Source organism: Oryctolagus cuniculus, chromosome 8 (assembly GCF_051225735.1).
Source record: "Oryctolagus cuniculus isolate XC-2025 breed Fujian yellow rabbit chromosome 8, ASM5122573v1, whole genome shotgun sequence".
NCBI classification, from domain to species: domain Eukaryota; kingdom Metazoa; phylum Chordata; class Mammalia; order Lagomorpha; family Leporidae; genus Oryctolagus; species Oryctolagus cuniculus.
In genome coordinates this window covers 127,042,395-127,065,413 of record NC_142874.1, presented here as the reverse complement: position 1 = coordinate 127,065,413, position 23,019 = coordinate 127,042,395, and the positions used below count along the sequence as shown (strand labels likewise).

The 23,019-nt window shown below is 39.0% G+C and overlaps 1 protein-coding gene across 3 annotated transcripts in view; it reads right to left on the bottom strand.

Moving 5' to 3' along the window:
- Positions 1 to 460: 460 nt before the first annotated feature.
- The window catches only part of TMPRSS11A (transmembrane serine protease 11A), a 63,901-nt gene continuing 41,342 nt past the window's right edge, over positions 461 to 23,019 (bottom strand). For all 3 annotated transcript variants that reach the window (XM_089302703.1, XM_070048074.2, XM_070048075.2), the window contains 4 exons: positions 21,371 to 21,542; positions 12,950 to 13,209; positions 9,261 to 9,403; positions 461 to 2,448 (listed from right to left, as the gene is read on the bottom strand). In XM_089302703.1, coding sequence (XP_089158829.1) covers positions 2,287 to 2,448; positions 9,261 to 9,403; positions 12,950 to 13,209; positions 21,371 to 21,542 — 737 coding nt within the window. In that variant the 3' untranslated portion in view covers positions 461 to 2,286. The remainder of the gene's footprint in view (positions 2,449 to 9,260; positions 9,404 to 12,949; positions 13,210 to 21,370; positions 21,543 to 23,019) is intronic.

Genomic DNA, 23,019 nt, shown 5'->3' with positions numbered 1-23,019 from the left:
GCTTCTTCAGGGTCTCCCACATAGGTGCAGGAGCCCACGGACTTGGGCCATCTCCTACTGCTTTCCCAGGCCATAGCAGAGAGCTGGACCAGAAATGGAGTAGACAGGACTCAAACCGGTGCCCACATGTGATGCCGGCACTGCAGGGGTTGGCTTTCTCGCTATGCCACAGCACCAGTTCCAGGAAATAGGACTCTTAATCTCAGTTGAAAGATTCATACTATTGGTCTAACACAGACTCCATGATACTCTTTTTGGAATGTTCTAATCACCAATTTTATTCGATTTACAATATATCAGTATTTGCCTACATGTGATCCAAAAGCCGTACAAAGCAGTTTAGAAATACAAAGTTCTCTAAGGTTATTTCCTGAATCTTAACATTAGAAGTTAGAGTACTACCTTACCACCTGAATGTAGGATAATTTTCATGCCTATATGTATTTACATACACACACACACACACACACACACACACACACACACACAATGACCTTGTCTTGAAGTTCATTCAGAGAATTGACAGCCAGCTGCCCAAGTAAATCCTATCCTTTAAAATTCATGTTTCCTAATTTAAAACAGACTCCAGAGCATTCACCAAAGGTTTTACAGATTTGATGATTCAATAAATATGCACAATCATAAAGATCTTTTGTCTGAAAAAGGAAATGTGGAATTGGTACCTGAGTTCTAGGCTTGTTGTGCCTGCAAACTACCTATAGCTTCCTTCAGCCACTTAAATTTCCTGGCTTCACTTCTCTTAGACACAACGAATGCATTGGACTGTCTGACTTGGGCAGTCTCTTCCAAACTTTAAAATCTTGTGAGTCTAAATTACATATCAACTTCTTTTTTGGTGATTGAATTGCAAATCTCTTTTAGAAAGAAATTATAATAAAGTAAGTGTACGCTTAGGCTTATATTTGGGCTCAATGACTAAATGATTCTCCAGCCCACAAGCTGATAGTTTTGAGGACATTGCTAAGCAGAGTAGCAGCTTCAACAAATCTTTCAATTAATTTTTATTATGGAATGCATAAGCCTGACTCTTCTAATGAATTCATGATATACTTTACATAGGGAGTTTTTTCTTTCAGACAACTATGGGATAGGTACTCACAATTAGTATTTAAAAAACTTTAAAAAAGTAGGGTTCCATGGCTGTAGTAGGCAGGACACACATGGTAGGGGATGATTGGTGGTAGAAATACAAGGGAGTCACATTATTTTTCCCATGGCGAAAGACAACACTCTTTGATTCTTCCCTGTATTAGTAAATTCTCCATTTTTCCAGGCATGTAATCTTATAATAACATACACAATTTCCCTCTGGTGGTCAAGGCATGTAATTACATTTAGAAAATAAATTCTTGGACTTGTTCTGGTACTGTTCATGAAGTTGTCATCAACTTGTCCAATATTTTTGAAGCAAAAATACATTTTTGGTTAATTATTATATAAATGTGCTTCAGAAAGTTCATGTAAAATGTATATTATGAAAAAAACTGCATTGATTTTCATATTTTTTGAACCAAAACAAACTTTTTCTTTTAATTCTGTCTTCCACAAACTTCTTCAGATACTTTCACACATAGCATTCATTAATCAGGTTTCCTCTGTTCGTGTCTATAGGGTAAGGTCTATTTGTGTGTGAGTGTGTGTGTATGTGTGTGTGTATTTAAAAATCAACAAGAGAGTAAGAAGGGTTTCACAACTAAACACTGGTATGTGATTTCGGGCTTGATTTCTCACTAGACTTTGTTTCTTATGAATAGAACGTTCTTTCATAAGTGTCCCTGAGATAGATTTAGAAGAAGAGAATTCATTTCTTGTGGAAAAAACTCTTTGTAATGCCTGAAAGAATAAGAAGAAAAAAATGTATTTCTGGACCCTGGAGGAATGATGAGGAACTGTATACCTGTAAGGAGTTCCTGGCCTCATTAAGACTTCAAAAGGTTTTTCCCTTATGGGGAAACCCCTGACAAAGGCCTTCTAAAAATGTCATGGACTAGTATCAAAAATTGATTGTGTGACTCATACTCCAGGTTTTACAATTTAAACATCTAACTTTCTCTGCTCTATTTATTTTTAATTTATAAAGAAAACTCTTTATAAATTGCCTAAGGATTACTGGTCAACTAACGTGGTTGTAAACTACATCATATCAGTGTCTCATGGTGCCAGGCCTAGTCTTTGTCTCAGGTCATTGTGCTATGCCCTGTGAATACTTGGACTCTCATGCATGTATGACCTGCATACAGCCCTTTGTCTAACTTCTGAAGTGAATCAAAGGCCCGTTTTGGAAGCAATCCAGCGTCGATAATAAGCCACTTCTGTGTAGACTCCAGGTTTGTTCTTTTGACCACAGTTATCACCCCAGCTCACAATTCCAATGAGGTACCAGGTATCTTTATTATCCTTTGCCACTAAAGGTCCTCCAGAATCGCCCTGACAATAAAAAAAATGAAAATTGTCTAAATATAACATTTATTATTTAACATATTTTGATGAACCACATATTTTATTACTGGAAATACATGCATAGATTACCAATGTAGAACATTGAATTAACCATAGATTTAAACATTATACAAAGGCTCAATTAAGATTCACTTTCCACATTTTCAAATTAAATTTTCTTTTTGTTAGAGTAAACAATCCAGAGTTCAAAGAAAAAGTGAAAGGATTAAGAAAAATCATACTCCTATGTCCCACATTTCCTTGGCCAGCCTGTTCCCAAGACATAGTCACTTAATGCCTGTATAATAATTTCATATTATACCTGATCCTATTCCTATATCACTAAATTATCCGCTTAGCTTGCTGTTTTCTAGATAGTGGGCTGGTGTTAGGTTCCTGGCTTCAGCCTGGCCTGGTTCCAGCCATTGTGGCCATTTGGGGAATGAACCACTGGATGGAATATATTTCTCTCTCTCTCTCTCTCTCTCTCTCTCTCTCTCTCTGTGTGTGTGTGTGTGTGTGTGTGTGTATCTCCCTCTCTCTCTGTAACTCTGCCTTACAAATAAATAAATGTTTTAGAAAATGTTTAGATGGGTCAGTGTCGTGACATAGCAGCTAAGCCTCCATATGAAATGCCAGCATCCCATAGGAGTGCTGGTTTGAGACACAGCTGCACCACTTCTGATTCAGCTCACTGCTAATGCGCCTGGGAAAGCAGTGGAAGGTGGCCCAAGTGCTTGGGCCCTGCAACCATGTAGGAGACCTGGAAGAAGTTACCAGTTCCTGGCTTTGGTCTGACCCAGCCCTGGCTGCTGTGGCCTTTTGGGGAGTGGGCCAGCAAATGGAAAATCTCTCTCTCTCTCTTTGTCGCTCCTCCTTTCTCTGTAATTCCGCCTTTCAAATAAATAAAAAATAAATCTTTTTCTTAAAAGAAAACACACAGTTTTTAAATTTTCTGTTATGTAGGTAGGAAAGTCAGAGTTACAGGGAGAGATGGAGAGACAGAGATCTTCCATCCACTGGTTCATTCCCCAGATGGCTGCAGTAGCCAGGGTTGTGCCAGGCTGAAGCCAGGATCCAGGATCCAAGATCCAGGAGCTAGGAGCTTTGTCCAGGTCTCTTGTGTGTGTGGCAGGGGTCTAAGCACTTGGGCCATCTTCCACTGCTTTTCCCAGACCATTAGCAGGGAGTTGGATCAGAAGTGGAATAGCTGGGACTCCAACTGGCACCCTGGCATTGCAGGTGGCAGCTTAACCTGCTATGCCACAATGCTAGTCCCAGGAATTTAGCTGTTTTACTACCTCTCTGTGACTTTCCCTCACAACATCTTTATGGCATCTTAGTTTTGGACTACTCATGCTCATGCAACTGAGGTGTACATTAATGTCATTTTGTGTTATTTTTGATGAGTAAAGTAACATTTTGATTATTTTACCTTCATTTGGCAGACTTTGATGCCTTCATTTTTCACGTGGCTAGTTTCTTACCTATTTGTGGCAAATGTTGAAGACTCTGAAAGCTCTACTAAGACCTAGCAATACCATTTACTAATGGTAAGGAACATTGACAACTTGAGAGTTCGTCCCCTTCCTCTGAAGATATTCCTCATCTTAACACACACATGCGTAGAGCTTCCCTCTTCCTCCATCTTTCTCTCTTACTCTGTCAATATTTCTCTTTCTCCCAATCTCTCTCTCTCTCTCTCTCTCACACACACACACACACACACACACACACCCTGTTCCTTTCTTCTGTTGTGACTTGGTTACTCCATTCCTGGGGCAAGCTATGATCCTGGGACTGTCTGTCACCCTTCTTTTGTGTTGGCTTCACAATGTGTTTGGACCCCAACTCTTCCACGGTCTGGATTTAGTCCCTCACTTTGCTGAGATAACCTCTCAGGAGGTTTCTCAAGAAAGAAGCTATGGGAGGTACTTTTTTTGAGTCACTGCTCGTTTAAAATTCTTTATTCCACCCTGACACTTGATAGCTAGTTTGCGTGAGCAGGGATCTGGTTGGAGTCATTTTCTCTTTGAAATCTGATTGCATTTTCCACAGTCTTTTCTCTTCTAGTATTAATGTTGAAGTTCTGGGTGGGCCTGACGTGGCTTCCTTCAAAGCTTTAAGGCAGTTCTCCTTATCCTAGTATTCTGAGACTTGGCAGTGCTAGGCCTTGGAAAGAATCTCTTCATTGATTGCACCCAACACTATCTGGGCTCTTTTTTTAACCGAAGGCAGTACACTTCAGACCTGAAATAGTGCTCTTATTGCTTCTTTGATAAGTCTACCCATGTTTCCTGCTTTCAAAACTCACATCTTTTGATGCTTGACCTACTCATCTATGCTCTAATTTTCTTAACTCTTCTTATTTTCCTCCTCACTGTATTTTTTTCTTTCTGAAATATTTTTGACTTTAGCTTTCAGTCCCTCCACTGGACTTTTAAAATTATGATTGTATTATTGCCACATTTGCAGAGCTAATTGCTCTCTGATTGGCTGTAGAGTAAGGCACTAGAGCCTAGATTTGAAGCTCCATGCTTGTGTGTTGGCTGAGGCTCTTTATTCTGCAAAATGTCTTTTAAATATTGGCATGTGGGGAACTTTTCTCTAGGCTCTGGTCTTCTCTAGAGGAGAACACTACAATCTCCTGCTTTAGAAGAAAGCTGGAGGAATGGTATATACCTGCTGTTGTGTTTTGTGACGCTACATGGCAGGAGATTGAGGACTGGTCCCAGATAGTCTCCACCTTGTCAGCCCATGAGGACTCCCTTCCGCTCTCAGCTGGGTTTGATGTCATTGTGTTCAAAGGGCCTCAGATTCAGTGGCTACTTAGCTACTTCCCAGATCTTGAGTTTCTAGATTGGAGGGAGGGGCTTGTGCTGTGAGAAGTGGAGGGAGTGGTTTCCTGGTTATTAAGAGTAGGGAGAAATGGGAGGTGTTAAGTCTTCTCTGAGAGGTCTTTAACTACTCCCTTCTGTTTTTCTAGCTTATGTCTGACCCCAACCTTCAGTGTGCTGTTCTCTCTCAGATGCTGACTTTTACTTAAAATTGACATTTTGGGGGCCGGCACTGTGGTGCAGTGGGTTAACGCCCTGGCCTGAAGCACCAGCATCCCACATGGGCGCCGGTTCTGGTCCTGGCTGCTCCATTTTCCAGTCCAGCTCTCTGCTATGGCCTTGGAAAGCAGTAGATGGTCCAGGTCCTTGGGCCCCTGCACCCACGTGGGAGACTCGGAAGGGGCTCCTGGCTCCTGGCATCGGATCGGCGCAGCTCCAGCTGTTGTGGCCAATTGGGGAGTGAGCCAGCGGGTAGAAGACCTCTCTCTCTCTGTCTCTACCTTTTTCTGTAACTCTTTCAAATAAATAAAATCATATTTTAAAAAAATAAATAAAATTGGCATTCTGCACCTCTTTCTACCTAAAACATTTATGGATTAAGCTCTCTACTAAGTCAGTTAAAATTCTTCCACCTTCTCTCTCTCCTTCAAAATTGTGCCAGATTTTCTTCTCAATCTTTCTCTTTTGTTCTTATTGGTTAATACACTTTAAAAGAAAAGATTAAGGACAGGCATTTAGCATAGCAATTAAGATGCTGCTTGGGGTGGCTGCATCCCATATTGGAGTGCCTGGTTTAAGTCCCTGCTCCTCTGTTTCTTCCTGGGATACTTCAGGACTAATTTTTCCATATATCATGTCACCAGCTACCTAATTTCAAATTATGGGTCCTAAAGAAAAATGTTGCCAAAATCCACTGGCTGTTTTCAGGAATGATTCTGAACACCATTTTGAGAGAGCTTTCCAATCAGAGTAGTAGTGCCTGTGTGGTTGCAACTAGAGATCCTGGCCGGTGCCGCAGCTCACTTGGCTAATCCTCTGCCTGTGGTGCCGGAACCCCAGGTTCTAGTCCCGGTTGGGGCGCCAGATTCTGTCTCAGTTGCTCTTCTTGTCCAGTTCTCTGCTGTGGCCTGGGAGTGCAGTGGAGGATGGCCCAAATGCTTGGGCCCTGCACTCGCATGGGAGACCAGGAGGAAGCACCTGGCTCCTGGTTTTGTAGTGGCCATTGAGGGGTTAGCAGAATCACAAATCTGGACAAAGCTGTCAAAGGTTTGCATTTCAGCAGTTCTGATCCATTTGTCATTTGTGTTTTGGTCTTACCTAGATCTCTGACTGAAAAATTAAAGGCTCCCTCTCTCTGTCTTATTTCCTCTCCAAGCAGGATTTGGGACCAACCTTATACATAGGGAAGAGGATTTGTTGAGCTGTAGATCAGTATTTGGTAAATCTGAGAAAGTCAAACTGATTCTGGTGCTGCGACTTCTGTATTATCTGACTAGGGCCCTCAGCTCATCCCCTGGTTGCAATCACTGTATTCTCCACTCAATTCTTATGCCTGAGTCACTTTGCTTATAACTCACCCTGTTTTTCTATGACCAAAGCTTTGTCTTATTACTCACTTGCACTGTCAGGCAGGATTCCTGCCTCTGCTTCTTATCCTGTGGAGCCTCCCTGTCACCACGAATCATCCCTGAGGCTCATTGCTAATCTCACTGTTTGGATTCCTGAATCCCATCTACTCCAGGATTTTTCTTGCCCCTTTCCACCTGTTTCCCACGGTTTTGACCTCTTGCTGGAGTCCCCCAGTTCTGGCTTTCTTTTTCCTATTCCTGCCCAGCCCATAGGCTACAAAGTCCCTGCTCATTTCCAGACAGAAGCTGTGTAGTTTGGGAAGACTTTGGGCAGAGCTTTCTGCTACCTGAAATCAACGTCATTTTCATGATCTCACTATGTAGGGTCACCTCTTTGGAGTTTCCAAGAATTGCAAGTTAAAAAGCAAGTTCCTTGAGTTCACCAACTCTGAATTTGTTTAGTCAAGGCCATATCACAGTGGAGGTTCCTTCCTCCCTTCAGAGAAAGGCGCCTCTCTCCTTGATGGCCTGATCCTTCTGCTGGAGTGTTGTTCGCCAGGATCCTTCATTTAGATTGTTTTTTGCCACCGTGTCATGGCTTTCCATGCCTGAGAGACTCTCATGGACCTTTTAGTCAGATCCGAATGTCCCAAGGGTTGATTCTGAGGCAGGAGTGCTGTTTTGGGCATTTGCCATTCTATGAGTCTGCTGTGTGACCTGCTTCCCCCGCAGGATCATTCTCAACCCTTTTGATTCTATCCTTCATTATTTGCTTACACTGGTCTTATTTGTGTACTCTCTTCGACACTTACCCTATCTTTTTGGATCAGTTGTGTATTTATATTTGTCTCTTTACCAAGTGTGCTGGCATTGGAACCTGCCTCCTTGGTAAGATTGAGTTGAAATCCCCTGGCACATTTCCAGTTCCACCATTGGAGGTAGGTCTGATTGAGTATTCAGAGTTGGTGAACTCAAGGGGCCTCCATAACCTAGACAGCTCATAGCAAGAGTCTCGGGTGATTGCTGACGTCATAAATAAGAGTGCCAATTGTTAAATCAACAACGGGAGTCACTGGGTTCATGCTCCCCTCGCAGGATCTCTGTCCTTAATATGTTTATCTATGAAACTCAAAAACAACACTACTAGTCGAACAATACCCTATACCTGGTTCGGTTGTGTGAGTGCAACCTGTTGAAATCCCTGCTTAGTATATACTAAATTGATCTTCGGTATATGAAGGTAACTGAAAATGAAACGTGATGAAGGGGGGAGAGGGGAGAGGAAGTGGGTGAGGGGAGGGCCACGGGAGGGAGGGAGGTCGGGGGGGAAGCCACAACAATGCAAAAGATGCGTTTTATATTCTACTTAAAACTATTGGTTGAGCTCTGTAATTAATACACAATTACTCTTAGGTGTTTAATTAATGCTATAACTAGTACTCAAATAGTATTTTACACTTTATGTTTCTGTGTGGGAGCAAAATGTGGTAATCTTTACTTAACATATGCTAAATTGATCTTCTGTATATAAAGATAATTGAAAATTAATTGTGATGTGAAGGGGAAGGGAAGAGGGAGTGGGAGAGGGGAGCGTTGTGGATGGGAGGGAAGACACGGGGGGGTGGGGAGGAGGCTATTGTGGTCCATAAGCTGTACTTTGGAAATTTATGCTCATTAAATAAATTAAAAAAAAAAAAAGAATTCCAAAAAAAAAAAAAAAAAAAAGCAAGTTCCTCCAGGAAGAAACAGTCAAACTTTTGTTGGAAAATATACATTCCGGGCAGATGTTGAAGGAGACAGGAAATCACCAGGAAAGGCGAGCCCACATGCATAACGTGGCCTAATCCACCTTCCACTGTGAAGTATTCTCTCGCCTCTTACACTCCTTAAGCTCTGACCCAGCAGGTTCCTTGGGGTTTCCTCAAATATGGATTGTAACGCCACACCTTCACAGTTTTGATTCTCCTTCTCTTTCCTGTGATATTCTTTTCTTATTCTGTAACTAGGTAAGTGCCATTTATTCATCAGGCATCATTTAACAACATTTCTATGATACTTGTTGCCCAAATCTTCAACGCAAGAAAAAAATTTGCTCTTAATTTATATCATTTATGTAACTTCACATTATAGTTCATTGAATGCAATCATTTACATTCTAGACTATTATTCCTGTAAGGAAAAGAACTTTTTTGGATTTCTATTTATTAAGAAATTTAAATTATGTTTGTTACTTTAAGAAACCATTCAGAAACATTTGTGTTGTGAAATGTACATTCAGAACTTTTTCAAGATAGCACAATATCTGCATTTTATACTAATATTAAAAACATACAACATTTCCTGGGCCAGATAAGGTTTTTAACTTAGTGATATCAAAATAATCTCTTCAACTTACCCTGCAGGCATCATAAATTCCTTCCAGATATCCGGCACAAAACATCCCAAATTTTATATCATTGCCGTACACCTGTGGTTGCTTGCACACGTCATTGCTTATGATTTTCAGTCTGGCTTCTCGAAGATCATTTTGGGATTCCCCTTAAGGAGAAAAAAAGTAAATTTAATATTCACAATCAGCATCCTTAGCTAGACTGAAGTAGATAGACTTTTTTATTTTATTTCATTTCATTTATTTGAAAGGCATAATTACAGAGTGAGAGGGACACACACACACACACACACACACACAAAGAGAGAGAGAGAGGGAGAGGGAGACAGAGAGAGAGAGATCTTCCATTTGTTGTTCCATTTCTCATGGCCTCAATGGCTGGGGCTGTGCCAGACTGAAGCCAGGAGCCAGGAACTTCATCGGGGCCTCCCATGTGGCCAATCAGTTGGGCCGCCTTTCACTGCCTTCCCAGCTGCATTAGCAGGGAGTTGGATGAGAAGTGGAACAGCTGGGATTCAAAACGGTGCCCATATGGGATGCCACATTTGGAGGTGGCCGACTTAACCTACTATACCAACACACCAACCTAATATTTTTCATGCTAAAATTTTCAGTGCATAATGAGTTTAATATAACTAGTTTCTAAAGAAAAAAAATTCTGAATACATTTTGGTAAATTTAATGATACTTATTATCCTATAACATTTTTATAAGTAAGAAAACCATTGTTTTCTTTTTTTGTGTGTGTGTAAAACCTTTGTACCTTTACTTTTAAAATAATTAGTTAATATATCTAAGGTGGACATTGTATTTCATAAAGTTTGTGTTTATGGGTTCCAGATTGCTCACAGAGACTTTGAATGCCTAGATGGTCTTCTTCCTAGACTTGATAAAACAACTATACATCTATGTGCTTTACTTTATCGTCTATATTTTATGAAGAGCTTTCATGCATATCCCTTCATGACTAAAAACTCTGAACAGATCAAGTATAGAAGCATAAAAGGCCATAAATAACAATGGCAGGGATGCTCACTTCCTCCACTTTTATTCAGCATTGCACTGGAAGTCCTAGTCAGAGCTGCCAGGCAATAGGAAGAAAGAAAGGGCGTCCAGATTGAGAAGGAGGAAGTTAAATGGTCACTGTTTGCAGATGACATGTTCTTATACATATAGAAAACACCAAGTCCACCAAACAACTATTAGAACTGAAAAATGAATTCAGCAAAGTTGAAGAATACTGGGGCCAGTGCTGTGGCATTGCGGGTAAAGCCGTTGCCTGCAGTGCCGGCATCCCATATGGGCACCAGTTCCAGTGCTGGTGGCTCCAATTCTGATCCAGCTCTCTACTATTGCCTAGGAAAGCAGTAGAAGATGGCCCAAGTTCTTGGGCCCCTGAACCCACATGGGAGGCCCAGAAGAAGCTCCTGGCTTCAGATCAGTTCAGCTCCAGCCATTGCAGCCATCTGGGGAGTGAACCAGTGGATGAAAGACCTCTCTCTCTCCCTCTCTCTGCCTCTCCTTCTCACTCTGTGTAACTCTGACTTTCAAATAAATAAATAAATAAAGTCTTTAAAAAAAGTTGGATTTTTAAAATTTCTCAGAAATATGCCAAAGGATTTTCATGTTATTCTGTTCTTTGAATACAATTGATACACACACACACACACACTCACACACGTGCGTATATGTCCTGCCTGTGCTTCCAATTCAGTTTCCTGCTAATGTACACTTTGGGAGGCAGCAGGTGATGGTTTAAGTACTTGGGTCCCTACCTCCCTAATGGGAGACCCACATGGAGTTCCAATCTGGCTTCAGACTGGCCTCGTCTGGCTGTGGCGGGCATTTCAAGAGTGAACAAGTGGAGGGAAGATATTTCTTTGTCTCTGTCCTTTTCTTTATGTCACTCTGTCTTTTAAATAAATACAAAAATACATAAAATAATTTTATGAAACTGACAATCTACATATTGTTGGTGACAGTGTAAATTCATAACTTTTTCAACAAACTAGTTAGCAAATGTATTCCAGGTTATTAAAAGCACAATCTATAAATCTGGGCAAGTCTGAATATATATCAATGACTGTGGGAATGTTTAATGTCATTTCTCACAAGATATTGAATTTATCAAAATTTTTAATTTATTTTCTCTATTATGTCCTTGCTTTTAATTTCACTCAGTTCTACTCTTTATTATTTCCTTCCTTTGGTATGTTTTAGGGTTCTACTTTCTTTACTTTTTCAGTTTTTAAGACCTTCTCTTTTAATGTATGTATTTGCTACACATTTCTGCTAATACTGTTTTTGCTGTATCCTGCAAATATATAGTTTTCATTACATATGTGTATAGTTTTCATTCAGTTCTATGTATTTTTAAGAATTTTCCTAGGGATTTTTGATTTCTAGGGCTTTGGAAAGTATCTGCAATCTTTTGGTTACTGATTTCTAGTTTTCTATCATTATGATTAGAGAATACACATGGTATGATTCTTTTAAATTTGTTAATGTGTGTTTTATGAAATTGGGTATGGTCTCTCCGGGTGGGTGATCTATGGATGCTTGTAATCACTGTGTATGCTGCTGTTGTGGGCTGGAGTATTCTATAAACATCAGGTTTTCTTGCTCCTCACATCTATTATGTCAGACTTTGGGCAAAAAATGACTTTTCCCACCAAGCCAGAAGGAAATTGTGATGTCCCTTCCGTCATTTTGAAGCACAGACTGCAAACTAATGACAGAACCCATTGGAGGGGGTGCAGAGACAGGTGTCAGACTTGCAGCTCTACTAAAATTGATAAACCATGGTAATATTTTCAGTGACTGATAAATTGACATGAAGGAAAGCAATAAATATTTTAGTTTCTTGAAGGTGGAACCAAATAACATGGACTATCTGCAAATAATCTGGAGATCACAAAGCCAATTTCTGGCCAAGATACTGAAAGGTTATTCTTGTTCCTCAAGGGAGACTGAGAATGAAAGGCTTATTACTAGTAAATTTTTTATGTATTGTATTGAGTTTGATGGGTAGATTTTGTCCTATGTGGAGAGTCCTTTTTCATTTTTGCAATTGCAGAATTAAAGAAATTCCTCGTGGACCACATTCTAGAATCCAGAGTGTGCCTGAATTAGAGTGCCTAAAAAATTAAAAACTAAATCATTATTATTTTTGCGGAAATTAAGCTAATATATGGCATTCAATCATTTGAGAGAGAGTGAAATGCTTTGATGATTTCTTAGTCTCGTGATTACTGTAGCAAATTGTGCTGCATACATATCAGCGCATTTGAATTGGCCAATCAGTGTGAGTGCCGCTGGACACAGCTGGGGCAGTGCGATGACTTTTCAGATTATTGTGGCAAAGGAAAATTTCTTCCCCTTCAATTCATCGAGTGACGCTGGTGTGAGCTTGGAGTTGTTGTTAGCCAGCTTTACCACTATGTGGCGCTAGAATCCCCCAAACCCTGCGAAATGCTGAATCTGTCTGAAAGCAGACTTAACTGGACTTCCAAGTTACCCAGACCAACATTTTCTGGTTTTGTGTTTCTGTTTCTGCGTTATTTAGTTTGAGTTCTGTTTCTGTTACTTGTCAAACAGGAGCTTCAACGTTTCCTACCCAGTTGTGTGGAAGTGGCTGGCAGGGCAATGTTGATGGAGCTTATTCGACAGGGCCGCAGGTGCTCTAGGATACTCACCACCGTAGAAAAGCGCTCCGAATCCGGTGATGTAGACGGTCGAATTCGGTCGGAAGGAGGCGGAAGCTTCCGGCAAACAAACGCGGCGTATGTCGTCTGAGAAGGCGACTCTGGGGGAGAACTGCGCCACCGCGATGTCGTACTCTCTCGCTGGGGAGCGGTAGCGCTCGTGGACAATGATCCTTCTGACGTTTCTTTTCATCAAGGGAGGGTTGATCGTGGTTCCGAAACTGACAGTCCATTGACGTGGATTCGCATTGCTGGGAAAGGTTAGGCATTCACAGAAGACGTGAACTGCACAGAATGTGTGCATTCATTACATTTAGGCTAACAAAATGCAATACAGAGACGTCTTGGCCCAATTACAGGTTTGTTTTTGGCTTTTTTTTTTTTTTTTTTTTTTACCATTTAAATACAGTCTATAGGTAAAATATATACAAATGACATGTTAGACCTGACATTCAATACAGAATTATTGGATTTTAGGAATAAAAGGCACCTACAACATCACTCATGTGTTCTTTCTGCTAATATTTATTGAACATCTGTGTGGCAAGTCTTATCCAAAGTGCTAGGGATAAAGTGGTGGACGAGACAGTAAGGTTCCTGCCCATGGGAATATGAGAAGAAAAAAGATTAACACAGATTTAGAAGTGGATAATTTCAGAAACAAAGGCTATGAATTAAATAAAATAAGGTAGTGAGAAAGAAAAATAGGAGTAGTCAAGAACGTTTTTTTTTTTTTTTTTTGTGGGGGGCTGTGGCATATTTGGGCTGAGACATAGCTGATGAGCAGTCAGCTGTGGGACGATCAAAGACAGGTTTCTAGGCAAATGTCCCAAGGCCATGGCCAGATGGTCTACAGTTCACGACACAAGGGGAAGAATTGTGCAGGATGAGATCGGAGAGAGAGGCAGGGATCAGATTTTAGGTCAGATCTATTCAAGTGATTTGGGAGAATCCACTAGATGCTTTTAAGGTGGGGGAGTGAGGTAGTCTAATTTATCTTTTGAAAAATAATGTTGGTTCTTTCTGGAATACATTGTTGCAGAGCAAGAGCAGAAGTGGGCAAGGGTGCCAGGAGCGCTGCATCAGTCTCCTGGTTTACGGTGGAGTGTGGACTCACAACTGGTGGGCTTGCGCTACTGCTGATCACCATGCACACAGATTCTAGAGAGATCACTTAGTAACGATGAGCAATCGTCTGCTAAAGCTTTTGCTTCACTAAGGCTTAGGTGGGTGAACCTCTGCCTAGTATCGCAGGCCTACTAACTTTTCTCTGCTTTTACTTTATAGAATACTCTCCCCACCAAAACATATCTGTTAATTGCAAGATTAATGTTCCTTAACTAATTACTTGAACTAATGTTAGCCATGAGGGACAAGCAAAGCGACAAGTACTATCCATATAGATACTTGTCTCTCAATCTACTTATTTAATAGATAGCTTTAGTCATGGAAGAAGCATATAAACATATCCCTGGAGTGTAAGTCCAATTTGACAGCTGTTAGTTGTACTGGGATTATTATTTAAAACTTTTTCATAGGCCATGCTGATAGCAAAAAATCCTCAAATGAGAAAAACTAAATATATATTGATTGATTTTTGACTAAAAAGGTACATATAAAATAAATTTATTGACATTATTGGTTTATCAGTCAGTCTTCTGTGATTTTTGTTGGTGCAAATCCACAAAAACTTCATTCCTGGATGAACTTGTAACTCAAATTTTTGTACTTGGACATGCTCAGACCTCGAATTTTGTTTACTAGAGTGGGAATGATTTTTCTGGACCTTTCAAGCAGTGGCCTGATACCATTTAATATAGCCCGTGTTTATTATATTTCTATATGGCAAATCTTAATCAGTTACAAAATTATGATGAAGAATAAACTTTATAAACTTCTACCTTGGACCAGAATCAATAAGGTGAAATTTAATAGTGATAAATATAAATTACACAGTGATTTAAATTCCAGAGTAAATTGTGAAAATTCAAAATGTGATACCTGACCTGAAAGTCACCCCCAAAACAGGACCTGGAAATTTTGTTGATTAAATAAGCAACCATGTGATGAGATTTAAGTATTAGCTCAGTATTACAGTGAAATAATATCAAACTGTCTCAGAGCAGGAAAGGTCATAAAAAAATCATTTGTTGTTCTCACTGATCCAGAGCTTGAAAGATAGATTTTAGCATCAGGAAGACTTAAGCTTTTTTTTCAATGCCACCATCTCCTGGTATTGTAACGACAGACAAGTTTCTTAAATTTTCTTATCCCCTTCAGTACTTTTCCACTCAGTAAAAAAATAGATAAATAAAAAAGGCTTTGCAAGGCGAGTTTACCTAGTAGGTTGGATATAAGAATTATATAAAACAAATCTTAGGCTCCTAACCAAATAGCATAGTGGAGCTTAATAATTGGCAATAGTTGTTACAAAAACACTTTCAATCAGTGATTGTTTGTGCTTGAACTCTTCTGCAAATGGGGGCATGTTCTGTACCTTAGAATCCCTTTCCTCACCTTGTAATCCCTTTCATCTTTGAGAAGCTCTGCCTGTTGGCAAGTCCTTTCTTGATTCCCCAATTCGCTTCCTTGTGAGAGTACTTCATATGTACTAATGTAACTATCAGCTGTACTACAGCTTTCTCAAGATAAAACTCTTAAGTCAGTGTTTCCCAAACTTTAATGTTTTTAAACTTTAATCACAGGATCTTATTAAAATGTGCCTCCTGCCTGATTCTGTAGGTCTGGGATTGTCTTTATATTCTTTCATTTCATGTTTTGGAGAATTTATTTATTTATTCAAAAGGCAGAGTTATGGGGGCAGGGAGATCTTCCATCTGCAGGTTCACTCCCCAAATGGCCACATGGCTGGGGATGGGCCAGGCAGAAGCTGGTAGCCAAGATCTTCTTCCAGGTCTCCTACATCAATGCAGGGCTCCAAGGAACTGGATCATCTTCTGCTGCTTTCCAAGGTGCATTAGCAGGGAGCTAGATTGGAAGTGAAGCAGCTGGGACTTGAACCAGCACTCATAGGAATGCCAGCACTGCAGATGGTGGCTTAACCCACTCTGCCATAGCTCAGGCCCCCAGATGCTTTCATTTCTAACAAACTGCCTAGTGTTGGGGAGTTGTTGATCCATGGATCATACTTCGAAGGACAAGGCTGTATGGAAATAATATTCCTTTCCTTTACCACCCTACATTGTCTACTGTAAAAACATTTCATGTTGTCAAGTTCTTTAAATGTGTCATCCTGGACAGAATTCACTATCCCAAGTAAGATCTTGTCCACGAAGTGTCTAACATCTCATGTATTCTGGGTTCTACATTTTTGATGCAGTCTAAATTGCAAAATAGCTGTGGGAAAACTGCCTCAAAGTGAACTATCTTTTGACAAAAATTTCTAATCATTTTTACAACTTAAAGCACATTCCTACTTTCTCTACTAATAGTCTTGGTTTTTTTTTTTTTTAAACCAACCTAGAGTTTTACATTTATTCTGCTTACATTTATTTAATCATTTAGTTGCTCCTCATTGCTCTTAGCTATTTAAAGGTCTTTTAAAGTTTCATTCTCTCTCTCTTTTTTTAAACCCAACACGTCTGTTTCCTCTCCAGTCTATGGCATTAGCTAATTGGTCAAGCATAACTTCTACATCATCTGCCACATCTATAAAATATACTGTCTAGGACACAGTAGAGGTTAAGTGTCTTTCATAGGCTATAAATGTATACTCAGTATTTCAACAGACGCTCTGAATCATCAGGCTTTGGATAGAGTTGTTCAGTTACTAAGGTGCTTGTTACCTGTGCATTTAATTTACATTCTTTATGTTTTTTGAAGGCTTCCTATTTTATTTGTCATGGATGGCATTAGTCCTACTATCTTCTTGGAAGCGTACTGTTTACTTCTTGGAAGCATACTGAAAGGATTCACTGACAAAATACAGGACATTTGGGGAAGAAGAAATATGATAGGGTATCTGAAGTTGGCACTGGGAAAACAATAATGTTTATTTTTCACTTATGGTTTGGAGAGTCTGAGCAATTTTATGTTTGGTCTGAAAAAGAGGAACTAAGAAACAACAGTTACAGGAAAGAACAAATAAATTTGGCCTTTGTTGTTCCAGGTAAAACAACAAATATTGGTTATGGAAGTTATTAGATTTCACATTTGGTGTTAGATGTTACAAAGATATTTGCAAAAGTAGAATTATTGGGGTCAGTTTTTGGTGTAGTGGTTAAGCCATTTCTTGGGGTCTCTACATCAATTTCAAAGCATCTGGGTTTGAGCCCCAGTTCTGTTCCTGATTCCAGCTTTCTGGTAATGCACACCCAGGGAGGCAGCAGGTGATTGCTCAAGTATTTGGGTTTCTGCCACCCATATGGGAGACATTGGTTGAGTTTGGGGCTCCTAGCTTTGCTATGGCCCAGCCCTGGCTATTGAGAATATTTGGATAGTGAATCAGTAGATAGGAGACCTCTCTCTTAAATAAAATAAATGCAATAGAAAATTAAAACTATGTATCTATCATAAATTTGGCTAACTTTGGCAAAGTAAGTGCCCTATTACTTTGAAGTATTCAGTCCAAAAGTAGGCATCTACATAAGAGACTTCAAACTTTCTAATAATCTATTGAGCTCTCATGTCTTTTGATCATATAGATCTATATAGAATATTCCTCAACATAATAAGGGTATATATGATGTCTATTTTCAACATCATATTGAATAGTGGAAAATGTGAAAGCATTTCCTTTAAGACCCAGAACCAGGCATGAATATCTACTATCATTGCTCTTATTCAATACAGAACTGGAAGTCTTAGCTAGAGCAATTAGGCTAGACAAAGAAATAAAAGGCAGACAAATAGGAAAATAGGAAGTTAGATTATACCTGTATGCAGGTGGCATGGTTTTATTTATAGAATAACCTATAGGCTCTACTTAGAGACTGTTAGAGCTGATAAATTTGATAAAGTTCCAGGATACAAAATCAACTAACAAAAATCAATAGCATTTTTATACATATATAATACATTTTCTAAGACAGGAAGAATAAGGGCAACCTCATTCACAATGGCTAACACAAAATGTCCTTTGACTAAATTTAACCAAAGGTATGAAGGACTCATACAATGAAAATTACAACATACCAATGAAATAAATTGAACAGGACACAAAAATTTGACATGATAACCCGTGTTTATGAAATGAAAGAACGTTATTAAAACCTGCATACTACTCAAAAACAATTTAGAGATTCAATGCAATCTCCATAAAAATATCAATTACATTCATCATATAACTAGAAAAAAATCTCTAAGTCACAAAAGTCAAGTAGTCAAAGCAATCATGACCAAAAAGAGCAAATCTGGAGGCATGAAAACACCAGATTTCAAGATATACTCCAGAACTATTATAACCAAAGCAACATGGAACTGGCATAAAAATAGACACAGAGGCCAATGGAACAGAACAGAGGCTCTATAAGTGAATCCATGCATCTCCAACCAGTCGATCTTTGACAAAACTGCTAGAAACATACACTGGAGAAAGGCCAGCCTTTTCACTAAATAGTACTGGGAAAACTGGATGTTCATATGCAGAAGATTGAAACTGGACCCCCTCCCCATCCTGTCACCCTAAGCAAAAGTCAACTCAGAATGAACCAAAGATCTAAATATAAGACTTGAGATTAATTATGAAGCTACCAGAAGAAAACATAGAGGAAATACTTTAAGACAACAGTACAGGTACCAACTTTTTGGATAAGACCTCAAAAGCAGAGGCAACAAAAGCAAAACTGGACAAATGGGATTATGTCAAACCAAGAAGGTCCTGTACAGCAAAGGAAATGATCCCCAGATTGAAGAGAAAATCTTCAGAATGGGAGAAAATACTTGCAAATTATTCATCTGACAAGGATTAACATCCAGAATATATAAGACTCAACACAATGAAACAATCTGGTTAATAAATGGACAAAGGATTAGAATAGATGTTTCCCAAAGACAAAAACAAAAAATAAACACAACTGATCAACAAATACTTGAGCAAATGCTCAACATCATTAGTTGTCAGCAAAATGCAAGTCAATAGCCCAGGAATGGGGCAGACACTTGATCTAGCAGTTAAGGCATTTTTGATTGGCATACTCACAACCCATATACGAGTGCCTGGATACTCTCCTGATTCCAACTTCTGCTAATGCGCAGCGTGGGAAGCAAGAAGTGATGACTCAAGAAGTTGGATCCTTTCTGGAGCCACCCACCTGGGAGATCTGATTTGAGTTCCCAGCTCCCAGCTTCAGCCTGACCCAGCATCAGCTGTTGCAGGGATTTGGGAAGTAAACCAGAAGATGGAAACTCACTGTCTGTCTCTGACTCTAAAGTAGATAAATAAAAAGTTTTTAAAGCCACGGTGGAATATCATCTCACACCAGTTAGAATAGCTGTTATCAAAAAGACAAAAAAAAAAAAATGACAAATACTTGCAGGAATGTGGAGAAAAGGGAACCCCATACACTGTTGGTGAGAGGTGCGAATTAATACAGCCAGTATGGAGAACAGTCTGGAGGTTTCTCAAAAAATTAAAAACTAGGACTAGCATACACCTTAGTTATCCTACTTCTGGTTATATATCTGAAGACACTGAAATTGATAAATTACAGCACTATTCACAACAGCCAAGATGAAATCAACTTAGATGTCCATCGACAGGTGAGTGGATAAAGAAAATGTGGTATATATGCATCATGGAATATCATTCAGTCATAAAAAGAATGAAATTCTCACATTTGCCACTAAATGGATAGAACTGGACATCATTATGTGACACAGAAAGACAAATACAATATGTTCTTCCTTGTATGTGGTAGTTAAAATATAGTTGATCTGAACTCAGAGTAGTGAATACCACAGGTTGGAAAGGTGCATGGGAAGGGAATAGAGGGAGATCAGATAAAATGGATGCCAAAGCACAGTCAGATATTAACAAGTTCTCGGATTCCACAATATAATGTGGTGACTATAGATCTCAGTAATGTATACTGTATAAAGAACTCGAGGTAAAGACCTGGAAGAATCTAAACACAAGAAAAACACAGGGAATGGGAAGGCTGGTTGCCTGGCTTGGTTGGTTTATACTGTGCATGTGTGTTAAAATATTACACTCTATCCATAAAAACATACAAGTTACATGTGAATCAAAATTTTAAGTAGTAATATAATTTATATAAAACAATCTACATAGATTATGTATATCTAGAGAACACTAAAAATTGATATAGAGATTTCTGTTCATAGGTACATAAAATTTTTTATGGCAATAAAAGTTAGAATATTAGAAGTCAAAAAGAATGTGAGAAGATCTGATTATCTGTTTCTTAATACACTAAGTTTTAATAACTTGACTGTGGTCACAGACATTTGACTCAGCTCTGCTGTTGGCTGGGGCATAATTTGTCCATTAAATCCTGTTGCTACTGATTTTACAGAGATATTCAGGAAGATCTGTTATCTTCATAATTGGTACAGGGAAAAGGTCATGAAGTTAATCTACTTATAAAGACATCCAAAATTTTCGATGTGATAGTGGTTTAAAAAATCTGGCTGGTTATTATCTTGAGAAGTAAAACTAAAAATTATGGAAAACATTTTAGTTAGGATTTTATTAAATTTAATAAAAAATAATAAAGTTTTTATTACTTTGAAAAGCAATTATATGAAAGCATAATTCTATATTCTTCATTTCAGGTTTGCTATTGTAGCAATATTGTAATATTGTCAAGAGCGCTTTATTATATAAAGATCACAGAGAGCCTCTACCATCATATAAGCAAAGGAATGTCTTTTGAAGTCTTTATCATTCTGTCAGTTTCTCATTTTGCTTGTGAACTGTTCAAATTCAACCAACTCTTTACACATCAATCCCATTAAATTTGATTTGAGCAATTTTTCATTATTATAATTACCAACTTTCTGTATTCATTGAAGATTTCAATTTCATTTTTGCAATTAACTTGATTATTTATGATCAGCATGAAAGTAGCCCAAGTGTTTGGCAGAAAGAGACACTAATATGAAGTGTAGATCATTGTTTGAGAAGGGACCCATTTGCTATGTTAGTAGACAATACCTTGTGTAGGATGATATCTACTTTCTTACACCATTTCTCTGTTTAAAACTCTGAAGACTTCATGTAAAATACTGGGATAATGACTGCTATTCTGTCTATACTCACCAAATGTTTCAAATAAGTTTTGAAGTGTAGCATTATTTTTGAAAAGAATCTGAAAAAAGATTTCCTGATTTTACTTTAATAATATTTGGTATATTGCTTGGTATCCAGAACATGATAAGACTCAAGGATTTTTACCAGTACAGTGGTCCAACTTAAGGTCAATGACTTACTTCTTAAAGCAGTGTGCTGCAGTGACGACCCACGTATTACTAATTAAGGTGGCCCCACACTGGTGGATGTTATCACGCTGAAGGGAAGCTTGCCAAGGCCAAGCAGCCTTGGCTGCAATGTCTCCAGACATTATTCTGTTGACAATTAATGGGACAGTACGTTTGCCACAACCTGAAAAAGATGAGATCATGAAGTGAGAAGAAATCTCTAATCTTTGAAGCAGAGACTCTAAAGTATCACCATGCAATATTTGCATTTACCATTATATAAGGATGTACTAGTTCATTGTCCATTCTTTGTATTTCCTGATGTATTGAAGTTTTCCCCATTTCCTACCTCTGTAGATGTAGATATATACTGCCTACAGAAGCTATGTTAAGCTGAAAAGATTTGGCACAGCATACATGATCCAATCCTGGAGACTTGAGCATCAATTATCCAGATATCCTGGGAGCTGCTACCTAAGACTGTTGTTTCCCAGTTTTAGGGAATCCAGCAGTGTTATCGTGACATGAAATCCTTACAGAACAACTCCCCATGGCCAAACAATTGTGTATTTGTTTGAATCCCCTTTCTCCTCTGTTTTCTGAATAAATGGTCTCTAAAGTGTGCAGGTGTTAATGTATTAGGACCAGTTTCAATAGGGAGAGATCCATGTTTCCATGTAAATATCACATTCACTATTGTCAGGAATAAGCATGGACTCTAGTATGTGTATGTGATTAGATTACCTTGCTATTTTGCTATTCATGTTATGGATTAATTCTATTTAGGTCATGGTACTAATGAAGAAAATATGATAGGTTTAATTCTTGTTCCCAGTAATTAGGTATCAAAAAAGAAAATCCAGTTTGCTGGTACTGATTATACTGCAATTGGCCAGCTGTTTTAGAACATGACTTCTGTCACTGCCATTCTATAGTTCAGACTGTAGCAATGTGTGGTCCATCATCCTAAACACCACAACAGCTTCCTAATCCCTCTTCCTGATGCCAGTCTTGCCCCTCCAATCCTCTCTCCTCGCTGTAACCTGAGTGATCTTTCTGAACTGGATGAACTCTTCAGGGACTCTTTATTGCCCTCTAAATACAATGAAATGCTTCCCTGTGGTTCTGGTCCTTGATTTCTGTTAATCACACCCCTTTCCCATGACTCCCAGTTCCTATTCTATGTTCCAACCATTCTGACCTCTTTCAATGATAAGAAATGACCACCTTCTTGCTTGCTGAAGACATCTTTATGTACTGCTGCCCTTGCCTGGGAACACCCATGTTGCCTATTGCTTGATTTGTGGCCTCTCTTTCCTCTGAACCAGGTGTCACTTCCTGATCCCACAAGAACAGGATAGCTGGGATGGATTCTGCTAGCACTGTGGAGGATGTATCTACTTGTAGACTGTATCACACTATTTTAATACTTCCTGACTTGTTTATGTCTTTATTTTTGAACACTAATTTTAGGGTAGGGATCATGTCTTTTTCTCTCAATGATACATACTCCCAGCTCCTGCCACACTTTCTGGCACTTGGCAGATATTAAAAGATATTTCCTGAACAAACGAATGAATGGATGAATGAATGAATAAATAAATACAAACGCTTAGGGTGTTTGCAAAATCCAGAGATGAATGCATGTAAAGTACTGCTCG